Source organism: Cervus elaphus, chromosome 26 (assembly GCF_910594005.1).
Source record: "Cervus elaphus chromosome 26, mCerEla1.1, whole genome shotgun sequence".
NCBI classification, from domain to species: domain Eukaryota; kingdom Metazoa; phylum Chordata; class Mammalia; order Artiodactyla; family Cervidae; genus Cervus; species Cervus elaphus.
In genome coordinates, this window is record NC_057840.1 from 40,891,854 (window position 1) to 40,917,772 (window position 25,919).

The following is a 25,919-nucleotide window of genomic DNA, read 5'->3' on the forward strand; positions in this document are numbered from 1 at the left end:
CTTCTCATGCTGGAAAAACGTTGCTTACCTGGGGTATTTTCAGCTGAAAAGCAGCAGGAATTTTTGCTGTGATCAGGAAGGGTGGTGGTTATTCAGAAAGCAGCTGATGGATGAACCAATAGGATTTGAAAATCTTTTTAAGACAAAAGTAAATAGATGAACGGGCTTCCCAGGTGGCTCAGTGGTAAAGAATGTGCCTACAATGCAGGAGACGTGGGTTTGATCCCTGGATTGGGAAGATCCCCTCGCAGAAGGAAATAGCAATTCACTCCAGTATTCTTGCCTGAAGAATCCCACGGACAGAGGAGCCTAGCGGGCTGTAGTCCATGGGGTCACAAAAGAGTTGAACATGGCTTAGCAACTAAACAGGAAATAATAAAAGCAGATGAGTAATGGCAGGATGAGAGAAGAAAGTTTTTCATTCTTGATCTGCTGAGGCTTCATCCTAGAAGCAAGTCTTTGCATCTGGGGTTTGTGAAAGTTCCGTGTTGGGCATCAGTTGCTTTCAGCTCCAAGGGATAGTGTCATCTGTTTAATCTCTTACTGACTTCATTGCCGTAAATTCTGTTCTCATTCCCAGAGATGCTGTCCTACATCTGCTTTATTTATGTTTTTTGCTAACATGCGATTTGTAGGATAGTACCACCGTGTAGACTGGCAGTGGAATAAGTCATAAAGGAAAGCCCACGAAAGACGCAACAATGGTGTTGCCGTGCGTGTCAAGCTGCAAACAGCCCCTGTTTAGTTAGTGGAGATGTGACTTTGCATCCCCTCCTGCTGCAGCCGCACCAGGTGGTTCCCACCAGGACTTGAGCAGTTTAATTCAGCACAGGTTTGCGTCCCTGCCCTTGGTGTGTGAGCTGCACCTGCCTGGGCTTTCCGAGGGCGCAGTTCGGGGGAGGGTCCTCTAGGGGTCAGATGCTGAGTAGGAGGACCTCAGTCAGCAGCCCAAAGATGAGTGACAGGGGCAGTTTCTTGCCTGTGACTTCTGTTTTCCCGCTATCTGCTCTCCTGGACATAGATGACACTGGTAAATGAACACCTGCTTAAAAATGACAGAGGATGGGACTTCCCTGGGTGGTCCAGTGGCTAAGACCCTGCATGCCCAACTCCAGGGGCCTGGGTTCGATCCCCGGTCAGGGGACTAGATCCCACATGCCGCAACTATGACCAGACACACCCAAAGAAATATTTTTTAAAAACTGAAGAGAGGAAATGTGGCCCCTATCTCCTCTCTTATAACCATGAGGTTTTTTTTTTCATTTATTTTTATTAGTTGAAGGCTAATTACTTTACAGTATTGTAGTAGTTTCTGTCATACATTGACATGAATCAGCCATGGATTTACATGTATTCCCCAATGAGGTTTTTTTAGAAAACAAATGTTTGTTTTTGGCTGCCTCGGGTTGTATTAGTTGTGATGTGTGGCTCCTCACTGAGGCACGTGGGCTTCCCTGGACTTGCAGTTGTTTCTCTGTAGTTGCAGCATACTGGCTTAGTTGCCCTGAGACATGTGGGATCTGAGTTCCCCAACCAGGGACTGAACCCGCGTCCCCTGCATTGGAAGGCGGATTCTTAACCACTGGATCACCAGGGAAGTCCCTCAACCAGTTTTGTTTTGTTTTTAATTGGGGCCCCATCCACCGTGTCTTGTCAAGTAAGTCGTTAGGAAAACAACTGCTCTCTTGATCACTGTCTGTTCCTGAAAGACAAGACATTTAAACACTGAAAATGTCAAGATGGTGGTGGTACTTTCCTGGAGCTGTTGTAACAAGTACCACAAATTGCGGGGTGGGGTAAGTTGGGGGTGGGGGTGCTTAAAGTAGCTGAAATGCATTGTGTCTCAGTTTTGGAAGCCAGAGTCTGAATTCAGGGCCTGGGCAGGGCCGTGCCCCTTCTGGAGCCTCTGGGGGAGGGTCCACCTCTCCTCGTCCAGCTTCAGGTGGCCCGGCCGTGGCAGCATCGCTCCAGTCTCTGTCTCCCCGTCCACATGGTTCTTCTCCCCTTCTCAGGACACCAGGCAGGTTGGATGATGGTGTCCTACCCCAACCTGACCGTGCTTACCTAATCGTACCTGCAGTGACTCTTCCGTCCAAATCAGGTCACATTCGCAGTGCTGGGGGTTAGGACGTCAGCATATCCTTTGTGGGTGGGGGGACACAATTCAGTCCGTTGCAAGAGCATCATCTGACCTTAGCAGGTTAGGACTCTGCTTTAAATGCAGTACATTTAGCTATATGAGAAATCCCTACAGTCCTTGCTTTTCTCATTTCTCTACAGACAGGCTTTGGGCCTCTGCTGTTTGTTTCATCTAAGGTGTCTGCTGACTTGCGTTGGCCCCCCGCCTGCCCAGTTTCTGGGCTTGCAGGCAGGGACCTTGTCCCCTTCAGTACCGCGTGGTGGCCCAGCGAGGCTTTAGAGATGACCTCACCTGCCCCTCGGCTCCTGGTGTCTGCAGCCCCCCGGTGATTTCATTTTCACAGACCCAGACGGGGCAGGAGGTCGTGGGCTGGCAGCCAGGGCAGTTCCTCGTGGGGCGTGTCCATTTCAGGCTGCTGCGCATGGGCCCCGTGCTTTCCACCAACGGGAGGGAGGGGCCGGGGATGGTTCACACCACTGGGCCCCCCCCCCCCTCCAGCCCCAAACAGCCTGACCGCCCTGGCCTGTGGGGGAGAAGGGGACCCCGGGGAGGAGTAGGTTCCCAGAGCCAATGCCAGGAGCATCCTCGTTTGCAACCGGATGTACATCCTGAGTTTGATCGTGAGCCTGCCGGCTGGGGACGCCACAGGAAGGAGACAGACCAGCTGGCCCCTCGTGGGCGGGCGTCTGCATCTCGGGGGTGTCTCCCAGGGTGAGCGGTCAGTGCTCAGCTGCCAGCCTCCTGCCTGGAGAGAGGTGAGAAAGACATCAGAGCCAGTGGGGGCAGGGGCAGGTCTGTGTGCTAGGAGGAGCCGGAGCGGAAGTCCTGCGGGGGGAGAGGAAGGCAGTGTTGCCTGCTTGCTGACCTGGCATTAAGAGAAATGGCAGGGTCTGAAACCCCACGTCCGCACCCAAGGGTGGCAGGCGGCAGCTTTGGGTGGTACTGAGCCCGAGGCAGGAAGGCGCTCTAACTCCAGCGGCTCAGCCCCTTGTGATGCCAGCGGGTCACCTCCAGCCTATGTCCCCTGCTAACGGGCTGGGGGGTGTCAGCCCCTAGCCGTCGGGGAGGGGTCTCCCATAGCAGACGCCCGAGGGCGCTTTATGGGCCGCGGTGCCCCCGTCGTCCAGCCAAGGGATGGGGCGAGATGGAGCCGGCTGGAACCCTGACGCAGAGACTCTCAGTAGCAAATGGGCTTCTCCTGAGTCAGGCTCTCGGGAAGCCAGAAAAGGGAGGTGTTTTCAAACCACCCACTCCTGCCTTTTATGTTTTTTCCCTCAGAGGAAAGAACAATCTTTCTCCATCAAGGCGGGCTGTGTGTGTGTGTGCGCTTTGTGGGTAGGGGGCTTTTGTGGGGGGTACGGGGGGCATGCCGGCATATGTATGCTGTGATGTGCTTGTGTGCACACGTGTATACGTTGAGTGCACATTTGTGCTCTGGACGCGCATCAGCGTGTAGGCGTGGATGGCGTCTTGGTCTCCCTGGAGGCAGGGAGGAAGGGTCGGGAGTCTTGGCTGCTCAGCTGAAGGACCTGCCCAGTGGGTGTGCTCTGCCACTGTGACTCAGCCCAGAAAGTCCCCTCATCTACCCCAAGAAAGCAAAAGATAAAGATAAATATTTGGCTCGTGAAGATAAGGCCACTAATTAATCAGGGAGGTTGGGAGGGACGTGAGGACAGACCTGGAAAGAACTGGTTTGCAAACACCTCATCCTGCAACAGAAGTTCAGCCGAAAGCCTTTTAGAGAAAAGCATCAGAACCAGCAGCGAGTCTTCCTGCTGTCCCTTTCTCTTGGGCGTTGTTGGGCCGCTGTTCCCACCTCTCTGTGAAAGAGGGCATGCAGGTGCCAGGTCTGGGGTCCCAGGCCTGGCCTTGAGCCACACTCCGCTGTGACTCCCCCTCCCTCTTCCCGCCTGCTCTGCGGCACCCCCACCTCTGTCTGTCCCCCCCACCCCAGATTCCCTCTCCTGCCTGCATCCTGACCCCTGCCTGACTAGCTCCCTCCCCTGCGGAGCCTCGTCCATACCTCTCTGACCACGTGACAAGGGAAACTGAGGCTGGAGGTGGTTAAAGAACACAGCCAGGGTCGCCCCGCTGGTCGGATGAGCATGGGACCCAGGTTGGCCGTGACCCAGAGCCCGCAAGCTCACCTGTGTTCACCCTTCACCTTGCCACCCCTCCTCTCTGCCAAGTGTCCGCTGTTATCTTTGTGAAGCCAGGCTACAGGTGTTGAATCTTCGCTAGTGTCAACACCTGTGTTCTTTCGCCCAGAAAGGAAAGCCCTGCAAATCCATCACTACTAGGTGACAATCGGGGTTGTCCTGTCACCTTGGAAACCAAGAGGCGGGTGTTCCTGATGACAGGATGGGCCACAGAGCGAGGTATTTTCATGCCAGAGGAGGAATGGAGGAATCTGGAGGCATCTTTCCTTCCTGCCCCAGGCGTGGGGTCTGCAGTGCTGGGACTGCCTGTCGGGGGTTTTCCTGAAGCTGGTTCTGTGCGAGTTCCAGCTCAGGAAGGGCGTGGTCTAACTCGAAGTAGTGCTTTTAGCGCTTGTTAAATAAAGTGAGGGTGACTTAATGGTAAAGAATCTGCCTGCCAGAGCAGGAGACACGGGTTCGATCGCTGCATTGGGAAGATCCTCTGAAGAAGGAAATGGCAACCCTCTCCAGTTTTCTTGCCTGGGAAATCCCATGGACCAAGGTGCCGGGAGGACTGCAGCCCATGGGGTTGAAGAGAGTCAGACACGACTCAGGGACTAAAATAACAACAAAATAAAGTGAAGAATAATAGTGTCCTTGAAAGCGAAAGTGTTAGTAGTTCAGTCATGTCCAACTCTTTGGGACCCCGTGGACTGTAACTTGCCAGGCTCCTCTGTGCATGGAATTCTCCCAGAAAGAATACTGGAGTGGGTTGTCATTCCCTCCTCCAGGAGATCTTCCCGACCCAGGGATCGAACCCAGGTCTCCTGCACTGCAGGCAGATTCTTTACCATCTGAGCCACCAGGGAAGTCCTTAGCATACACCAAATCCTGGGCTCTGTTACGAGTTTCCTTTACATGGAGATGTTGGCCAAATTGGTGATCTCTCAAGAGTCTGGACGTGTGTGTGGTTGTATGCATTTAATTTCCTTGTAGCCAACAGCACCTTAAACAGCCTGCTGACTTTCTTCTGCTTTTGTCAGTAAAACAGTGGCTGGTAACCCTCTTGCTGATGATCAGTATCTGGAAACAGACAGGTTCTTAACCCAGTGCATTTTTTCCTTTGGAGATTAAGGGATAGAGTTTCAGCCCAACCTAATGACGACCAGGCTCATGTGGTTCCTGTAGTCCAGGGAACCTTCACGTCTAATGTTCAGGTCCTCCACTGCAGAATTACTAATGCATGTGTGATCTGAGTGTGATCTAGCCGCATGGAAAGCTACTCTGTGAGGGAGCAGACCGGTAAGAAATGGAAAGGGCCAGCAGCATCGCCTGGGCCGGCCCTGCCAGGCCAGGGTAGAGTTACCCAGATAAAGGGCAGCATCTGATAGCTGCCGCGGCCTCCCCCTCATGATGCTCAGCACCGTACTTTTTGTCCTTTTAGACCTCCCTGGTGCTAGAGCGTCCGTGGGGGCCAGCAGGCAGGTGAAGAGCTGGTACGCCCTGAAGGAACTGTGTGCGGTGGGGGTTGGGGGGAGATACTTTAACTTGTAAGAATCGTCTGTGTCCTGCAGGTGCTGGCACCCTGGAAGCTTATGGAAGGGGTGTGTGTGTGTGTCTGTGTGTGTGTAAGCTTGTGGAAGGGGTGTGTGTGTGGGGGAAGCTTGTGGAAGGAGTGTGTGTGTGTGTAAGCTTGTGGAAGGGGTGTGTGTGTGTGTGTGTAAGCTTGTGGAAGGGGTGTGTGTGTGTGTAAGCTTGTGGAAGGGGTGTGTGTGTGTGTGTAAGCTTGTGGAAGGGTGTGTGTGTGTGTAAGCTTGTGGAAGGTGTGTGTGTGTAAGCTTGTGGAAGGGGTGTGTGCACGTGGAAGCTTGTGGAAGGGATGTGTATGCAAGCTTGTGGAAGGGGTGTGTGTGTGTGAGCTTGTGGAAGGGGTGTGTGTGTGCGTGGAAGCTTGTGGAAGGGACGTGTATGCAAGCTTGTGGAAGGGGTGTGTGTGTGTGAGCTTGTGGAAGGTGTGTGTGTGTGTGTGTGTAAGCTTGTGGAAGGAGTGTGTGTGTGTGGACTCCGTGACATGGTTAGGAGCACAGCGGCGTGGGGCCAGGACCGACTGTGAGGTCAGGTCAAGTCTGGACTCGCGTGGTCAGATGCTGCCAGCCGGGCTTTGCGCCGCCGCTGGTTCCTTTCATTTCCTCTGGTCCTCTTCCAGTGGCGCCTGCTGCTTGGCCAGCTGACTGGCTGGCAGTCGAGGGCTTCCAGGAAGGTCTTAGTTAAGTCCCAGAGCCCGTCTGCTTTTGTTCCTGAACCTGCTGGGGAGGGGACTGCGGGGCTTTTTGGGGAAGGTGGGTCAGGTTGTGGGGATTCCCATCCGTCCTTGGAGGCTGGGGGTTGGCCAGCAGGCCCATGAGTTGGGCTGGCCTGCAGGGCGGGGAGCGGCTCGGCCAGGCGGGGCGAGGGGCAGAGGGCGCCCCAGCCCGCGGCTGCCCTTCGCTCTGGCTGGTGTCAGGTCTCAGCAGCCGGATCCCGTTACCTGGCCCCAGGACATTCACTTTCATTGAAGAATACCTCTCCCCTTCTGTCTCCCTGCGGTGCAGACAATTTACATGGATGATGGCGTGTCATCTTTTGTCCAGATCAGAGGCTCCGTTCCGCTGTTTTGGGAGCAGCCTGGGCTTCAGGTAAGTGATCAGAAAGCCTGTCTGGGCGTGTCCTTGTTCACCTGCTCTTGCACACCGGTGTGGGTTGTTTCGTCGCATTTCTTTCCTGGCACGGTTTCAGGTCTTTCTCCCCAGCCCAGCTGGATTGAGCTGAGCTGTCAGTGTGTGTGCACATATGCGTGTGAGCATTGCACGTGTGTGTGGTGTTGCACAGAGATGCTGTATATATTGTGTGATTTTTCCCACCTCGAGCTCCCTGATGACACTGGTGAGGTGGGAGTTCTCTGTGGGTAAGTGGACCACGTCGTGTGATTGCTGTTCCCTTCGCTCAGACCCCAGTTCAGTGCGTTGAGAACGTGGCCTGCGATGTCCTTTGAGACCTGTGACCCTCCTGGGAAGCTTTGGAAGGTTTTGGGGGCGCCAGCGGCTGTGCGGCAGGTCTGGCGTTTGGAGGTGCCTGTTGCTGGGCCACGTGAGAACGGCACACAGGTTTCTCGTGATTTCTAAAAATTCCCCTCACTGTCCCACACGGGGCTCTAGGCGGTGCCAGGGCTGTTTGGCCTTGTGTCTCCTGGGAAGTGTTCAGGGTGTAAGGCCAAGTACACATTTGTCGTCAACCGAACAGCACACAGCCCCATTGAGTGAGTTCCTACCCGGGAGGGTCTGGGCCATGTGGACCTGAGATCCCTCCATGCCAATCCCCCTGGACCTTCCTCCCGGGCCAGAGGGGACATGGGTGCCCTCAGGAGACCCCTGTGCCCCGGCTTCCATGGCTTTGGCCCTTCTTCCTGAGGGCTCGAGGCCCAGGGCCACCTTCCAGGTCCTTGGGAGCGTTGGACACACTGGGTCTCACCGCCCTTGACCTGACCTGGCCTCAGCTGTGGGCACCTTGCCCTCACGTTGTCATCGGCAGTTGGCAGCCGTGGAGAGGAAGCTTGTCCACCCTTTGGGGAGACAGGTGGGCGAATGTCTTACGTGGGGCTCTGAGTTCTTTGGAAAAAGCTCTGAGAACGTACAGTTTCTCCAATAGAAAGGAACACCTAAGACGCATGCGGCAGCTGGTGGCTTTAAGTGGCTGCAGAGAAAGGCACTCCCGAGGACGGATGGAGTGTTCTCTGGAGCCCGTCCCGAGAGAGCTGTGTTTTTAAACAGCTCAGCTGAGATATAATTTACACAGAGAAACCCAGAGAAGCCTGTGAAGTGTGCAGTTCTCTGGGTTTTAGTCCATTTACAGAGTTGTGTAACCGTCACCGTGGTCTAATTTTAGAACACATTCTTCACCACCGAGAAAACCCTGCGCCCATCAGTGGTCACTCCCCATTCCCTCCAGCCCTACCCAAGGCCTCGACAACCACTCATCTATTTTTTGTTTCTATGATTTGCCTATTCTAGACATTCTAAAAGGGGTTTTGAAGTTTAATTTTCTTTAGATGTGGAGTTTTCCTGGGGGTGGTGGTGGTTATGAGAGCATCTTAGAATTTGGGAAGGACCTTTAGAAATTCATCTGTTTCAGCCTCTCACCCAGTTTGGGGTTCCTCTTCCAGGCTCGAGGTCATGATTCGGGATGGCTCCATCATCATCATCATCATTATTAGCTAGTTTCTCCTTGCCTTGCATAGTTGCCACACGAAGTCTGCATCCTCGGACCTTCATGGTCCCCCTTTCTCCACTTCATCTTCTCCAGGACCCTCCTTCACCCTCTCTGTCTGTTCTAGGACTCTCCACGCTCTGGTCTCCCTCTCCTGAAAACAAAGCTTGTCATTCCCTTTAATTTCAGTCTTCACGTTGAACCCGCAGATGCTCTAGATGCAGCCTGACCCTGCCATGGAGCAACCGTCTCCCAGTCTGACTTGGACCAGCATCTGTGGACCTTGGGTGGCTCGCTTTTCTGTAGTTATAGCACCTCTTAGACTCATCACGCTTGTTAAGGTTCCTCCACAGCCTTTGTGGTTCCTTCAAAATAAGTTTCAAAAGACTTCAGTGTTCATGCATCTTAAGGATTTTCTAACCTTTGGGTTTGATACCTGTGTTTACCCTCTAAATATTATTCCACATCAAAGGCAGATGAGATCCTCTTTGCAGGGCGTTAGCTCTCAGTCACCTTACCTGGACTATCAGTAGCAAGTCTGATCATCAGTCCTGGTGGTTTTTTCCATTTTGAAAAACTCTCACTCCATCTTCACTTAGGTTAAATGAACAGTGCAAAGATTTGTGGGTGAATAGCTTGCCTTTTAAGTTGCAGTGTTGCAGCCTTTACACTTGCCCCAGGGAGCAGTTGAGCCCTGGTGGGGTGGTGGGGTGGTTGGGTGGGGTATGGGGGTGTGCAGAGAGGTCTGTGGATGGCGATTTGTCTACACGTTTCACAGGCCCAGGACCTTCCTTGCAAACTCCTGAGTCCCGACTGGGTTGTTTCCAACAACCACGTTCCTTTCACCGTTCATCTTTGTCATGTCAGCAAGTTGTGCTGTTTATAAAGAGCCACATTGAAAGCTAGTTGCTCTTCCGGTCTGGTCTATTTAGCTATGTTTTTATATAGGGTTCGTTAGAAGACTTTGTGGCTCTTGTCGCTTTAGCGTCTTCCTCCCTGTAAAATGTGGAGAAGGAAATAGCAACCCACGCCGGTACTCTTGCCTGAAATCCCATGGATGGAGGAGCCTGGCAGGCTACAGTCCATAGGGTCGCAAAGAGACACATGCAGAGACAAAAGCCCAAGTTGCACCAGGAGAGGTGTGGCTCTTTGCGTCCTGTGAGTCGAGCAGGAGTTTCACACTGAGTCCCCACGAGGATGCTGTGTGGTGTAGCGACAGTGTCCTCACCTCTCTGAGTTCACGTGCAGCGCGAGGACCAGTCTCCTGGCTCTTCCACCACCTAGCCCTCATACACACCCCTGGGGAAGCCATTTATTCATCCTGCAGACTCGCATTGCACATCTGGTACGTTCAGACACTTGACACCAGAGGTTGCCGCTGCCGTCGGGGAGGAGGGGACAGGACGTGATGGTGTGGTGTGAGCAGAGCCAGGAGAGAGGGCGGCTGAGGTCCGTGTGCTGCTGGGGTGGGTGTCTGAACTGATCTGGGAGGGATGGGATGGGATCACGCCAGCCAGGAAGGCAGAGGGGACCACGACGCAGATGCTGCAACCCCTGTGTCAGACCACATCCAGGAACTGTGCTGGCTCGGCCACCTACCGCTCGGCCTGGGGGACAGGCTTGTGGTGAAAGGGGAGGCTGGAGAGGCCAGCGAGGTCCCGATGAACGTGGGCTTTGTACGTTACACTGAAAAGATTGAATTTTGCCCCAGTGGGGCCCAAATTGCCGCACGTTAAAACCACTGGGCAGCTCATAACATTCCTGGTGCTCAGGGCACGTGCTATCCCAGTTACATCACCACGGGCGGGAGCAGCCATCCATGCTGTTTTGAAGATGCTTAGATGGTTCCAGTGTGCAGAAGGCTTGGGAACCACTCAAGGTTATAGTGGTAAACCAGTTTTTCTGGGGCCAGGAGGGAGAAGTTTGGGTTTGTTGCCTTTGCCCATTTTTGTAGTATAAATACTCCCATCATGGCTGATTTAAAGCCAACGGCTTAACCGTGGAGCTGGGACATACCGTGGCTTATGAGGATAAAGGCAAAGCCACCAGGTAGGAGGACTGCAAGGATCCAGACCAGAAGGGCTGGCATCTTTAACTAGGGGAGGGGCGGGGAGATGTTCAGAGACGCCCTTTGTGGCTCTGGGACCCTCTCAAGAGCTGGTGGAGACTCCGTGTCCACCCAGCCAGGCGCTTTTCTTCCAGCCACTCCCTTAGGCTCAGCCTGGAGCGTTTAGGATCGCAGCTCTGGCTTTAGGGACCAGACGGGGCTGGTTGGCCACGCGTCCAGCTGTCTGGGGGAGGAGGGTGGGTGAAGGAGGAGGAGGGAGACTAAAAAAAGCAGCGAGGTCAGTTCCTGTGTGTGGGGCCAGCAGTGGTTTCTTTCCAGCCCTGCCGGAAGCTGCTCCCTGCGGCTCTGACCCACAGTGGCCTCAGGACTAAGTAACATTGGCGAGGGGAGCTGCAGGTCAGTGTCCAAGCCAGGCAGGGGCAGAGGCAGGGCCCAGCGTGGGGAGGCAGGACATGAGGCCTCGGGCAGCCGGACTAAAGGCTTGTCCAGGTGACGGAGGAAGGGTGACTTTCCAGAGAGCATCACAGGCCCGCTTCTGCCCAAGGACCACGTCCTCAGATAGTCCGTCCCATCTGGGAGCCCACAGTGTCCCTGGCCCCTCATCCGTGATGTTACTTTCGATCGCCTGGGTAAGGTGTTCTTCAGTTTCTTTATTTAATATGTCTTACGTTTCAACCAAGAAGCGATTTACGGGAGACACTTTGTGACCATGCAAATATCCTGCTCCTCAACAAACTCCCTTTAAGATGTGTGGTCAATGGATGATTTTTGCCGAACAGTTTTTTCCTGGGATGGTTATAAGGTGATGATTTCCCATCACTCCCTCTGTGTTTATTGGTTGGTATTTGCTGTAAAAACCCTCCCTTCTATCCATCCCCACTAGCCATCCCGCCAGGCGGCCACCTCCCCATCCACCTGCCCGCATCCATCTATCCATCCACTCATCCAGCCAGCCAGCCAGCTCGCCTTTGTAGATGTTCCTGGATTCCTGTTCTATTCATCAGGTTATAATCCACTACTGTCCTTAACACTGTTCCACATCAGGTTGTCTTAGATTTGTCCAGCGACAGAGGCCCTCCACCAATAACTGCCTAGTTTCAAGTTTGCGTTTTAAGCTGCCGGTGTGAACTAAGTAGTTCTAGACAGTAAGGCAGATTCGTTTGCGGGTAGTTATGACAGCTCAGATTTGAGGGGCAGTCAAGGTGCCTGGCCTCGCAGACGAGTCTGGAGGCTGGTTTCTCTCTCCCGGTTGGCTGGGCTGCATCTCTGCCCCATGGAAAGGTTTGTGGATCCACCATGGGCCTCGTGGTCTGTTTTCTGTGGATGAGTCCAGCCGACGTGGTCCATGCGGCACTTAGGATGGGGCCAGAACAGAGCCAGACTTGGGTTCAGGGCCTGGCCGTCCTGAGCTACAGACGGACCACGGAGGGGCCGAGAGGCTGCTGCTCTGGCCTGGCTGGTGGTGGAGGGCGAATGGAAAGGCTATTGCGTCCTGGGCCAGAGGAATCACTAGCGTCGTCTCTCTTTGATTTAGGTTGGCTCCCATCATCTGAGACTCAGCAGAGGCCTGGAGGCCAGCGCCCCTGCCTTCGACAGGTAGGGTCGTCAAGTCCATCCTTCCTCCTATCAGACGGTGGGACTGGGGGCCAGGGAGTGGCCAGAAGGGGGAGACCCCAAATCTGTACTCTGAATCTGCCTTTCATTCTGGTTCTTTTTGCCAAAAGGCAGTTTACAAAATGGGATGTTTTCCTTGCTCTCAGGTTTCCCTGCAGGTTCATTAATAAATTGCTCAGGTAACACTTTGCAATCGTTTTATCCATTCTTTTGCAGTGACGCTCTTATCTGTTTGTCCTAGTTAATAAGGGATCATCTAAATTATAGGGTATTTCTAAGCCAGTTTCCTTTTGTTTTTGAAGTAATGTATTCCGAGGCTTTACAAAGTCATGGTATAGAAAGGTATAAGGGAAAAGGCAGAAGTGCTCAACTCGCAATTCCCACTGTTAGTTTTTATGTGTCATTCTAGAAGAAATTCTGGTTCAATTCAGTTGCTCAGTCATGTCCAACTCTTTGTGACCCCATGGACAACAGCACACCAGGCTTCCCTGTCCGTCACCAACTCCTGAAACTTGCTCAAACTCGTGTCTGTTGAGACGGTGATGCCATCCAACCATCTCATCCTCTGTCATCCCCTTCTCAATTCTGGATCACACATAGTTAATTTTTTAAAACACAGATTGGATCATTGCGTGCTTCCTATTTTTCAGCTAGCTTAAGAAAAGCCATCACTAACCTGAACTCTTGGTAATTTGTACTTGAAAGTTATTAGCTTCTTAAAATATATGTTGTTTTTACTCTGAATGCTAATTTTAAAATGATCTTAATGGCTATAAGAATAATTTTCAAAGTAATTTTTTAAGTGTTCTAATCATGCTACCTGAAGCTTCATTTGGGCTTTAAATTGGCTTGCAGCCTTCTTCTTTATCTTAAAATTGATAACACCAGCCCACCTGTGTCCCCCAATTAGCATATTACTCCTCACCTGAGCAGGCCTTGCTCCAACTCCGCATGTCAGACCTCAGACCAGGACGCACCTTCTCTGGACAGGAGGAACCACAGAGCCCAGAGTAGCCAGGCCACACATGTCCTGTTCTTCCAGCACCTGCCCCCCAGGGCCGCCTGTCTTCAGGGACGGGGCGCAGCCTGCTGGCTTCTGCAAAGGCTTCCATCGCCCAGATCTGATCCAGCCCTGCATCTTCCTGGGGGAGGGACTGCAGCAAGGCAGGGTTGCCAGGACCATGGCCCTGGGAGAATTCCTCCCCACGGAGACAGAAGCTCATCTGAAGATGAGCAGGCAGGCTTATCATCAGCCATCTGCAGAGCAGCATAGACTGCCCACTTTCAAATCCTTGTTCTTCTCTGCGGTGTTGTCCCTCAGAGCTAGTAAGACAGGTTTTTTGTGTTGTTTTTTTTTTCCTGCTTGTGGGGCCAAAATGGTTCTTTTTTTTTTTTCAAAATGGTTCTTTTCTGATGATTAACTTTAAGATATTCCATTTATGAGAGAAATGTTATTGTAGACACTGGCAAAATGCAAAACTGTTTAAAGAAGAAAAGAATCTAAAAGCACATAAAATTCCACCACTTTCAACATTGTCCTGTGTTGTCTTCCAGTTTTTTTCTAGTTTCAGATGTAAAGATTGCATTACTAAATCAGTTTTACGTCTGTTTTTTGCATTATGTCTTTTCCCTATTTTTTTAAAAAGCTACATTTAGCTATTTCTAACATTAGTAAAATTATAGTTACTTTACAATAGCTGGTGGTAAGAATATTGGAGTCTCCCCCTACTATTTCAATATATGTGTAATAGTCTCTGATATGCAAAGAATTTTCCTAAAGATGGAAATTTTCTTATAACCTTCTTGCTGAGGTTAAACATCATGAAATGCAGCACTTAGATGAAAAGACTGGGCCCCGAGGTTGATGGCTTCCCTACCGGTTTTTCTAGATTTGAGGAAGTACCAGGTGAAATAGATTAACTTTGGAGATAAGCACATTGCGTTTATGAGGCTCTGTTGATGAGAGGCAGGTTAGCAGTTCTGGATTTACGGGGGGTACCGTATAGAAGTCCGGCGTATCCTTGTCTTACCCCACGCGTGTTCAGAAGTCTGATCTGCTGTTCCTCTCGGCCGCTGCCTTTCCTGGGGCCAGCTCATCCTGGACCGCTAGTGCCTAGCCGGGGCCCTTGAGGGGCGGGGTCAATGTGTGCCCCAGGGGCGGGGCATCACGGACTGTCCTGCTCTGTTGCAGGCATATGGTGCTTCTGAAGGAGCAATACGGGAAGCAGGTGGTCGTGAACCTGCTGGGCAGCAGAGGTGGAGAGGAAGTGCTCAACAGGGCCTTCAAGGTAACTGGCTCCCCGCCCTGGGGCGAGGCAGGGAGAGGGGGTGGGGGGTGCCCTGCTCAGGGTGGGCTTCCTTGGGGACTGGAGATAGCGGCCTGCTCTCCCATGTTTGGGGAGATTTTTTTTCCATCAGAGCTTCAGCATTAAGTGATCTGGGCTCCTGATGAATGAAGTTTAATTTTCGTGAAGCCATGGTTGGGTGAATCTGCTCAGAAGGAGAACAGAGCATCTCCTGGCTCCAGCTGCCTTTTCTCCCCACTGGGTCATTGAGGACTCAGCACGGCCGGGCCTTTCCCCATCTCTCTTGGACGAACATACACACGCGTACACGCATACATGCATGCACGTGTATGTTTGGGCTCCACCCTGTGCATCCCTGACCCCCTCGGGGAACTGGGGTCCCCTCCTCCCTTGGCGGGCGGGCCCAGCCACTGGCCCGCACCTCCTGGCAAGTCCACACAAACACCCGCAGGACACTTGTGCCTAGGTAGCTCTTCAGAGCCCTTGCTGGGTTTAATGTGAGCAGCCTAACATAATTTCCTCCTGTGAACTTGGAGCCTTCGAGTCGTCATCCAGCCTTGTTTGGGCTGCCTCCCCGAAGCTGCTCACTGTCCCCAGCTCTCTGTGGACTCCCTGTGGCTTTTGGCACAGGTCCCCGCTCCCCGCCCCCCAGAAGATGCAGCGAGAAGCCCTGGATGGGGAGGGGGCCATGAGCAGAAGGCTCCACCCACCTCCTAGCATCTCTCCCTGTCCCCAGTGCCCCCTTGTGCATTCAGCCTTCTCTGGACCGAGTGGGCTGTGGGCTTACACAGTCCTTTCAGCCTGTGTCCCCTGCTGGATGGGAAAGGAAAAAACCCTGTGGTTGTTCAGAGCTCAGGGAAGCCCCTTATGGAGAGTGTGAAGTCAGCCCTCACTTCACAGGAAGCGTGTCCCCTGTGGTCCTGGCCCCTGGCCAGTGGAAGCTGAATCCACTGGGTGTGCCTTTCCCGCTGCTTGGGGAAGCCCCGTGCTTGAAGCAGACTTTCTGGTGGCCAGTTTCACTTGGCCAGACCTGCTTTTCCTGTTTGGTTTGTTGCTATGGGCAACAAGCTCGACAAGTATCTCCCCTCCCATCCATCTTGGCAGCAGTGTTGGCAGCTTATTTTAAGATAGAAGAAGGGGGAAAAAAAAAACCCTGAAGAATCTTTCCCCCTTTGTGCCTCGATTTTGGGGAGAAGGTGGTCTTAGCTGACCCTAGCAGCTGGTGGCCCCCTGGGCCAGAAAGGCAAATGACGACAGCAGACCTGGGACCCAGTGCAGGAGGCCAGGCTTCTGAGCAGGGAGGAGCTGAGAGGCAGACACTACCTGGAGAGCCTGGGTCACGGTCCCCACTGGAGTTACATCAAAGGAGTTCCCTCGGCAGCCTGTCGATTCCACCACGCTGAGGTCCGTGCACCAGCAGCTGGTCTGTGTCCCGTGGCTTTCAGGCCACAGGGGACAAGGCACTTCAGCTCATGAAGCCACCAAGCATGCCTGCTTTGGGTCAGCTGATGACCTCACAGCAAGACCTTCTTGATATCGATGGTTGTGTGTTGATTTGCATCTAACGTGTGGGGGACAGGCCCTCAGAGTCGTAGGGACCAGACCGCCCGAAGCCCTTCCAGCCCTTTAAGGACTAGACTCTGGCTGGGCACATGGTGGACAAGTCTGGTCACACGGGAGGGTGCCCTGGGATGGCAGCGCGTCATCCTTGGCCCCCAGGGCTGCCTGGTGAGAGCGCTGGGGTACCTGATGTGGAGGGCAGACCTTTGCCCGGCACCCACCTGCGTGCTTCCCCACCTCTGGCTCCACCATCAGTCCGGCTCATCTGTGGGATCCAAGCCTCGGGAGGCCCTGAGCCCCTGTCTCCTCCACCCTGGGGTTTCACTGGGCCAGACCTCCCCTCACCCCCAGATGGCCTGGAGGACCCTCCTGGAGGCTTGGCTTGTAGGGATGGGACTGGTTACCAGGGCAACGGGAGCTGGATTATGAGCTCTGCAACCTGCTTCACTGCCCCAGGTCCTGGGGTGCCAGGCACTGCGGGCCCTGCAGAACGAAGCTGTCCTTCCCCGCGGGCGCCCTCCGGAGAGCCCTGTGGGAGGTGATGTCCCTGCTGGGCCCCGGGCTGCCCTGAGGAGGCACAGGGCAGAGTCGCAGAGCCACAGAGCCACATTCTGGCTGTCTTCCATCCGAGGTGGACCTCCGGCCCTTCTGCAGGCGAGATGTGCTTTGTGGTTTCGTCCCCGGGGTCATGTTCTGTGCTGCCCTTTCCGGGTCCGGGCTGGTAAACCACCTGGTCCCACCTAACCCTTCAGGCCGAGCCCCCGGGCCCTGCTGAGTGATGCGGTTAAGTGATCAGATGCCCTGCCACCCTCTCCCATCCCCTTTCAGAAGCTGCTCTGGGCTTCCTGCCACGCCGGCGACACGCCTATGATCAACTTTGACTTCCATCAGTTTGCCAAAGGCGGGAAGCTCGAGAAATTGGAGAACCTCCTGCGGCCCCACTTGAAGCTGCACTGGGATGACTTTGACGTGTTCACCAGGGGCGAGAATGTAAGTCCCCGGTGAGTCTCAGCCGTGTCCTGTCCTCCCGCTGGGTGGGCTGGCCAAGGGGCGGGCCTCTCCCGGGAACGCACCGCCCCCAACCTCGCTGCTCCTGCTTCCGCCGGTGGGCAGACCTGTGACGTGTACCGTCGGGGAGCCTCCACTGAGGTTTCCATGGGAAAGACAGAGCCGGGCAGGCAGCCTAGAATCCGCTTATCTGCGTCATGCCGGTGACTCCGGGCTGCAGGCGTGGGCTCTCGGTGGCGGTGGGCGACCAGGCAGGAGGTGAGGGGTCCTCTCTTGATGAGTTTCCTTGGGGGCCTGCAGCCCCACAGGCCACTGTGCCACAGCCACGGCTTCTTCCAGCACAACTTGTAACTCATATCCTTTGGTTTCCTAAGTTTCCAGAAAGGCACTTTGCGGATGAACTGTCTCGACTGCCTGGACCGAACCAACGCGGTGCAAAGCTTCATCGCCCTCGAGGTCTGTCTCTCGGGCCATCTGTGACCTGTCCTGGGCCGTCAAGGGGATGGGCTGGCCTCAGCACCCTTGTGGGCTCTTGTGGTCACCGTGGGGAGGGGACAGCCATGTGCCCGGCATCTAGAGAGGGGTCTCACCAAGTGGCCAGGTGGCTAGTGATGTGATGGGCCTTTCACACGCTCTTTGGAAGGCACCCGAGACACAGTGGTCCACAGATGACACCTGGAGAAAAGATAGGGTGTAGGGATTGTTGTGGACCTTTCCATGGATGAAGGCAGAGTAAGGCTGCCTGAAGGTGAGGCTGGGTTTGCACCCTGCTGCCCGGATGACCTCTTCTGGCTCCCTGCTGGGAGGAGGCGTGGGGTCAGTGATGCCCACCATCCAGCCTTGGCTGTCCTGCTTGCTGAGGGTCTCAGGGGAGGGCTGGGTGGTGTAGATGAAGTCGGATGGACCGTGGCAGGAAGCCCCATCCTCTGCTGCGAGGGGGGTGAGGGCACAGAGTCAGCCCCTCAATCACTGAGTAGGAATTCACAGCCGGATGGCGCCGTGGGCAGCTTCTGGGGGGGATGTCAGTGACCGCTGGCCCCTTTGCCTCTCCCAGGTCCTCCATCTACAGCTTGAGAGTCTCGGGCTGAACTCAAGGCCCATCGCTGACCGCTTCGTGGAGTCCTTCAAGGCCATGTGGTCTCTGAACGGGCACAGCCTGAGCAAGATGTTCACGGGCAGCCGGGCCCTGGAGGGGAAGGCCAAGGTAGGGCCAGGCCCCCGGGGGTGGTGGGCGGGCGGGCGGGTGCGGGCCCACGCAGGCCCACGCAGGCCCCTCTCACGGCTGTCTGTCTGTCTGTCTGTCGTCTGGCCGGTGGCAGGTGGGCAAGTTGAAGGACGGGGCCCGGTCCGTGTCTCGCACGATCCAGTCCAACTTCTTTGACGGGGTGAAGCAGGAGGCCATCAAGCTGCTGCTGGTCGGGGACGTCTACAGCGAGGAGTCTGCGGACAAAGGGAGGATGCTGCTGGACAACCCGGCCCTGCTGGGTGAGGGGCTCCCACTCGCCTGGAACTGGGGGGGTTGTACGCGTCTGGCTGCCCTGCCATCCGGAGGGCATGCGGCGGGTCCAGCCAGCCTGGCTACCCTCACATAATCCTAGATGACATGTGGCTGGCAGCCCCTGAGCAAGCGAGCTTCTGTGCTCAGAATCTGACCCTTGACCCCAGCTTGACCCATCTCACGTTCTGACCAGCTGATCTAAGCGGCCAGCTGCCGTGTTTTGTGTGAGATGCTCAGCCAGGTGCAGCTGCAAGCTGAGGCTGAGGAGAGGCTCAGGAGAACATAGTCATTTATCTCGCAAGTCCTGGAGATGCTGCGCGAGGCCACATAGAGAACCCCAGGGTGGTCAGGAGGCAGAAGGGCGCTTAAGCCGTGGTTGTTTTTGGGGTTTTCATAGGAAAAGCTGGGCAGGGTAGACAGTGTGGCACTAGCTGGCTGGAGTAACTCTGTGGCGCTTTGGGCTACAGTCATGGGCTCTACGTGGATGGTACCTGGTCCAGGGATGATGATGTTCAGTTGCTCAGTTGTGTCTGACTCTGCAGTCCCATGGACTGCAGCACACCAGGCTTCCCTATCCTTCATTATCTCCAAGTTTGCTCAGACTCATGTCCATTGAGTCTGTGATGCCATCCAACCACCTCATCCTCTGTTGCCCCCTTCTCCTCCTGCCCTCAGTCTTTCCCAGCATCAGGGTCTTTTCCAGTGAGTCAGCTCTTTGCATCAGGTAGCCTAAGTATTGGAGCTTCAGCTTCAGCATCAGTCCTTCCAATGAATATTCAGGGTGAATTTTCTTTAGGGTGGACTGGTTGGATCTCCTTCCTGGGAGGACATCGCCTCCAGGGAGTGGGGGCCGGAAACAGGAGGCGCAGCTCAGGACTGGCTGTGTGCACGGAACAGGCTCTGGCTGAGTCTGAGAACTGGCTTAACCCCAGGAGGAGCGGTCCCTCCCCACCCTGAAGGTCGAGCTCCACAATATACAGAAGATAAAATTGTTTACATGGTACCAGCTGTCACTCTGGTTCCCAGGAGCCTGTTCTTCTGGACTCATGGAAGTACTCACGCTCCTTCTTTGTTAGTTTGGACTGTTTTCTAAACCGAGAGCCTGGGAGAGAGAGAGTGGGCTCCCCAGGAACTGATGTCTTTGAATGTTAACTTACTCCAGGGATCTTTCTCAGCTAGAAAGCGTTCTTGGTCCCATTGCCACATGTCATTTGTAGGGACTCTCCCCTGAGGGTAGCCTCCTGTTTCTGTTATGACCCGGGACCCTAGAAATCTTCCAGTAGGTAGGCTACCTTCCACGCTTAGGGACAGGACTGTCACGGTTCCCTCAGTAGCTAGAGGTTTCTTTCTTTCTTTCTTTTTTTTTCAATTAGTTATACTTGACATATTAGTTTCAGGTGTATAACATAATGATTTGCTATTTGTATGTGTTGCGAACTCAGTTCAGTTCAGTCGCTCAGTCGTGTCCGACTCCTTGTGACCCCATGAACTGCAGCATGCCAGGCCTCCATGTCCATCTCCAACTCCCAGAGTTTACCCAAACCCATGTCCATCGAGTCAGAGGTGCCATCCAACCATCTCATCCTCTGTCATCCCCTTCTCCTCCTGCCCTCAATCTTTCCCAGCATCAGGGTCTTTTCCAATGAGTCAGCTCTTCGCATCAGGTGGCCAAAGTATTGGAGTTTCATCTTCAACATCAGTCCTTCTAATGAACACCGAGGACTGATCTGCTTTAGGATGGACTGGTTGGATCTCCTTGCAGTCCAAGGCACTCTCAAGAGTCTTCTCCAACACCACAGTTCAAAAGCATCAATTCTTTGGCGCTCAGCTTTCTTTATAGTCCAACTCTCACATCCATAGAGGACTACTGGAAAAACCATAGCCTTGACTAGACGGACCTTTGTGGACAAAGTAATGTCTCTTCTTTTTAATATTCTGTCTAGGTTGGTCATCACGATGATAATCCTAGTTCACGTCCATCACCACAGATAGTTACAAAAGTTTTTTTTTTTACTTGTGATGAGTATTTTTAAGATCTACTCTCAGCACGTTTCGAATGTATAATACACTGCTGTTAGCTACAATCATCGCTCTGTACATCACATCCCCAGGCTTCTTATTTTATAGCTAGAAGTTCGTACCTTTTGACCACCTTGATTCACTGCCCCTTACTTCCACCCCAGCCTCTGGCAACTGTTCTCTGCATCTGTGAGTTCATTTTTTCTTAAAGTTTGTATATGTCTGTAGGCACGTGTGTGGGGATGTGTTGAAGATTCCACATAAAAGTGAGTTGGGGGTTTCTTTGGGAAATTTTTAGTGGCTTCTTACCTCCTAGGGCTTCCCTGGTTGTACAGATGTAAAGAATCTGCTTGCAATGCAGGAGACCCGGGTTTCGATTCCTGGATCAAGAAGATCCTCTGGAGAAGGGCATGGCAACCCACTCCAGTATTCTTGCCTGGAGAATCCCACGGACAGAGCAGCCCAGTGGGCTGCAGTCCGTGGGGTCGCAAAGAGATGGACACGACTGAACGACTAACACTTTCACTCTCTCCTAGAGCAGGGGTCCCCAACCTCCGGGATCTAATGCCTAATGATATGAGGTGGAGCTAATCTAACAATAATAGAAATAAAGTGCACAATAAATGTAATGCACTTGAGTCATCCTGAAACCACTCCACCCCATTCCTGCCCTGGTCCATGGAAAAACTGTCTTCCACGAAAACTGGTCCCTGATGCCAAAAAGGTTGGGGACCACTTTCCTAGAGCCTGTAAAACATTATAGGGTTCATGGAAAAGGAGGGGAAACCTAGCAGTTTTCCTTATAAAGGTGTATAACTCTTGTCTTAGAAATTTCTAGAGTTTTTGAAAAATTAGTTTGCCCATGCTGAAAATGGCTTCACACCCCTTTTCAGCTTTTATTCCTCCATTACTGGGGAGATTCCTATTTGGCTTCTGATAGCCAAGGTGATGTTCGTGTCAACCCTGGAGACAAGGCCACCTCAGGACAAGTGGAAAGAAACTCTGGGTAGTACACTGCGTCTCATTTCATAGCAAAGTGTATGTGATGGAGATTTGGGTTAAGTGCCCAGTTTAAAAAATGGAATATATTTTGGCCATCTAGAGGATGGACTGGGTTCAGAGTAATGGTTTTTAAAAGGCTTGAGTCTGGGGTACAACAAACCGCTGCTGGTGCTTGGACTGGAAGGGGGAGAATGCAAAGGTGGGTGTCAGAGCCGTAGTTCTGTGCGGGAGGCTGCAGGGAGCCCGTTGATGAAATTACCGTGGGATTGTGGAGTGACCGTGGAGGATGCGCGTCCCTGTGACCTGACGTCACAGCCTGTGTGGCCCTGCTGGGGGAAGGGTGTGGAGGGGACCTTGCGGCAGAATGACCTCAGGGAGGTGCTCTGCTCATGGTGGGATTTAGCCTCATCCTCATAAGGCACGGCCACTGGTCCCTGTGGATGGCCTCGGCATCCCTTTCCGGCAGCAGGCCTGGCTGGGTTTCTGGGGGTGCGGGGGAAATGCATGAGGATCAGGGTGCAGCCAGACATGCCCTTTCTGTGCCCCCCGATAGTGACTCCCAAGATCCTGAGAGCCATGTCGGAGCGCCAGTCGGAGTTCACGAATTTCAAGCCGGTGCGCGTGGCTGTGGGCACCTGGAATGTGAACGGCGGGAAGCAGTTCAAGAGTAACCTGCTGGGCACGGCCGAGCTGGCCGACTGGCTGCTGGATGCACCCTCGCTCTGCCGAGTCGCCGGACCCCCTGGTGAGTGCGGCCGGGTCAGGGTGACCAGTGTAGACCCCCTCGCTGCGGACCTCGCCCACAGGTGGGAAGTCGGGTACTTGGCCTTCTCGCTCCTCAGAACGTTTAGCAAACACTGTGGTCTGACTTTCCAGAAGATGTCTGGCAAGTTACATATGTAGCACCTTTTCCTTTCCAAATGTTTGGAAGGGTTACCCAAGCGGTGAATCTCGCTTTTCTCTTCACATGTAGATTTTGCACTTTTTCGGTTTCGATATCTAGAGCCTTTGGGCTGTAATAAGTGAGTGAGATGCCGGGCTGGGCCCACGCCCTGACCCAGGACACACATCCCGGCCTTTTCCCAGACCCCCCGTGTTGACACATGTCTGCTTGAGCAGTCACGAAGCAGTTGTGTCCCCTTTTAAGAATAAAATAATGGCGAGGTTGGACACCTCACCTTTTATCCTATGTCATGCAAGGTAATATTTAATGGCCTTAGAGGTCAGGATCCAAACACATGCTTTTTCTCCAAGAGTCAGCCATTTATCTAGGCCTTTGACTTTTCTCCTGCTCATATGGGTTCTGGAAAGCCTCATGGGCTGGTTCCCTGCCTGCTATGTGTAGTGCTGGGGGCAGGTGGGGAGCTGCACTAATGGACCTTGAAGATGATTAGAGCCCAGAGCCCCGTTCCCACTGTCCGTGGCCTGTCTGCATGGGGCGGGGGGCAGGATACTGCAGGGACACGGCTCGGAGTCACGGGGATGGCTTAGGGCTCGTCGAGAGGGATGTGGCAGGTGGCCCCAGGGTGTCTGTTCACCGAAGGCCCCCCATTAGAGGGAATGAAGAGCTGAACAAAGAGCTGATGAGAAGCCCCTCTGCTAGCTCTGCGGTCTGTAAACCAGCATTTCTGGGGCAGACTTCATCAGAACAGGTCCATCCCCTGACCCCCAGGACACCAGCCCCCTGGGAGAGGACCACAGTCGGACATTAACCCAGAGGGGCTGGCCCAGGGCTGTGAGAGTACTGAGGGCCACGCAGGCTTGTGCCAGTCCCCCCCACCCCCCGGGAGCTTCGGGCGTAGTGGGTGGTGGATGGGGGGGCAGGCAGGTCTGCTGGCATGGAAGTTGTGAGTCCAGGAATTTTCCCTGTGTCCTCTGACTTCACGACCACCCTTCAGGGTGACCGTTAAACCGTCCCTTTTGCAGAGCAAGCCACAGAGAGGTCAGCGATGTTCCTGGGATGCAGGCAGGGGAGGGCCGTGTGCACTGTGGGAGCTGGAGGGAGGTGGGCGGGTGCTCACCTGTGGCCGGGAGGGCTTTCCCAGGCCGCAGGGCGCTGGCCCACACCGCCCCTGGGGGTCTGATTTCCTCTGTCTTCTGCTCGTTCTGCAGATGACAGCGGCAGCCCGGCTGACATATTTGCCGTGGGGTTCGAAGAGATGGTGGAGCTGAGTGCGGGGAACATCGTCAACGCCAGGTGGGCGGCCCGGCCTGGGGTGTAAGGTCCTGAGCCAGGGCGGCCGCTAACCTGCGACCCTTGGTGCTGCTGCCTGCATTCCGACTGAGGGAATGGAAGGGTGGGGGAGGCTCCGTGCTTCGGGAGCTGCCGCTGCCTGGCCTGGAGCTTTGAGTCATCAGGCTGCCACTGCCTGCTGCGTGTCTGAGCCCCAAGGGCGTGGCTGGGCTGGGCGGGGACTGACTCACATTTCCTGGGGAAAGGTAAGAGAGGGCAAGGTGTAAGAAACCCCTAGAAAGGAAAGAAAACCACTGGATTAGCATTTGGTATGAACTCAGCTGGACTCTTTCGTTCCTAGTCCATTGTAAGGCACTTTCTGAACTAATAATAAAACCTGGTTCTTCGGAGGTCTAGTGGTAAAGAACCCACCTGCCAATGCAGGAGACCTAAGAAACTCTGATTTGATCCTTGGTCCAAGATGATTCCCCTGGAGGAGGAAATGGCAACCCACTCCAGTATATCCTTGCCTGGAGAATCCCACAGACAGAGGAGCCTGGCGGGCTACATATAGTCCGTGGGGTCACAAAGAGTCGGACAAGACTGAAGTGACTTAGCACGCACACGTGGAGGTCTTATGAGTAAGGCCCTGTGCTGGGTGGCAGGTGGCAGGGGTAGAGGGGATGTGCGGAACACAACCAGAGAGATGCGGATAGTCCACTATAGGGATTGAGGCTCACAGGGCACCAATGCAGGGGTGCAAGTGCTACGACGTCAGTTTGGTAAAAAGGAACCAGCTCAGGGCTGGAGGAGTCTCCAGGTGGGAGATCCTGCGTCCAGCTAACTGAATAGCATCGTTGCTTTCTCTTCTCCAGTACCACCAACAGGAAGATGTGGGGTGAGCAGCTCCAGAAAGCCATCTCGCGCTCTCATCGGTACATTCTCTTGACTTCGGCACAGCTGGTGGGCGTCTGTCTTTACATCTTTGTGCGCCCGTACCACGTCCCCTTCGTCAGGTGAGAACATTTCATTTACGGACAGATGGGGGAACCCAGGGTTGTTTTATTCCGACTTCCTTCCCACCCCCACCCCACCCCCCCACTTCCTGCAGCAGGAATCAGGACCTGCCATTATTTTAGTCAAATGTAACACATCCCCCGGGGAAAAACCAGGCTGAATAGAATATTGTCTAGCGTTTATAAAGCCTCGATGGGAACTTCTAGCTCAGGAAGCCAGACCCTTTTAGGAGGAGCGTTTCACCATCGCTGTCAGCCAGGCTCAGTTGGGCCCAGGGAAGGAGTTCCTTGCCGCAGTGTTAGACAGGAAATCTCTGACCTAGAGCTGGGTAACTCATCAGGAAATGAGTTGTTGTCTCTTTTCAAAAGAATTCTACATTTCAAAAGATGTGTGGGCAGAAACTCACCCCATCCATCAGTCTCCAAAGTGACAGCTTTGTGAATGTCGTAAGGGGAAAAGCCTTGGAACAGGATGTCTTTTAGGAAAGGGCGTGTGTGTGTGTGTGTGTGTGTGTGTGTGTGCGTGCGCGCGCGCGCGTGTGTGTGCATGCATGCATGCATGTGTGTTTTAAGGTGGGGAGAAACTCCCCTTCTCCCTCAGCTGTCTCATAGCCTTCCCTTGCTCCCTGGTCTCACTCATGTTGTTAGAATCCCCACCAGTCTTTCTCTTTGCCGATACCCAGCATTGAGCTGGCCTGACCCCTGAACCCAATAGGGTCACACTGGTTGTGCATCTCCTCGGAGGTCAAGGACCACAGACTGCCCAGGGCAGCACCTAGAGAGCAAAATGCTCTGTGTTCCTAATAATCTCTTCCGTGACCTTTGGGAAGCTTTATGGTTCGTGGTTGCTGTGACAGCCTGGCAGTGTCCACAGGGACTGGGTGAAGGTCGGTTACGGTTAGAGCAAGGCTGCGGCTGGGGTCGGGATCAGAGACAGAACACGAGGAAGGGATCCATGCCGAGGGGCTCCGGGTTTCCCAGGTGCCCGCTGAGGTCCCGACCCCGGTGTCCTTGGCCCCGTGGCCCTCCAGCCTCGAGCTGGGTGAGCTCGCACCCTTGCTGGCAGGCTAGCCCCACACCTTGTCTGTCGGGCACCAGTCCCAGGGAGCAGGTGGAGGCTCCGTGGTCCTGTGGA

General features: G+C 54.1%; 1 protein-coding gene across 4 annotated transcripts in view; it reads left to right on the top strand.

Moving 5' to 3' along the window:
- Positions 1-25,919, top strand: part of SYNJ2 (synaptojanin 2) — a 106,675-nt gene that overhangs the window by 48,878 nt on the left and 31,878 nt on the right. For all 4 annotated transcript variants that reach the window (XM_043888173.1, XM_043888174.1, XM_043888170.1 and 1 more), the window contains exons 5-14: positions 6,870-6,953; positions 12,123-12,184; positions 14,394-14,490; positions 16,897-17,069; positions 17,451-17,532; positions 18,131-18,280; positions 18,396-18,561; positions 22,149-22,340; positions 23,708-23,792; positions 24,644-24,784. In XM_043888173.1, coding sequence (XP_043744108.1) covers positions 6,870-6,953; positions 12,123-12,184; positions 14,394-14,490; positions 16,897-17,069; positions 17,451-17,532; positions 18,131-18,280; positions 18,396-18,561; positions 22,149-22,340; positions 23,708-23,792; positions 24,644-24,784 — 1,232 coding nt within the window. The remainder of the gene's footprint in view (positions 1-6,869; positions 6,954-12,122; positions 12,185-14,393; positions 14,491-16,896; positions 17,070-17,450; positions 17,533-18,130; positions 18,281-18,395; positions 18,562-22,148; positions 22,341-23,707; positions 23,793-24,643; positions 24,785-25,919) is intronic.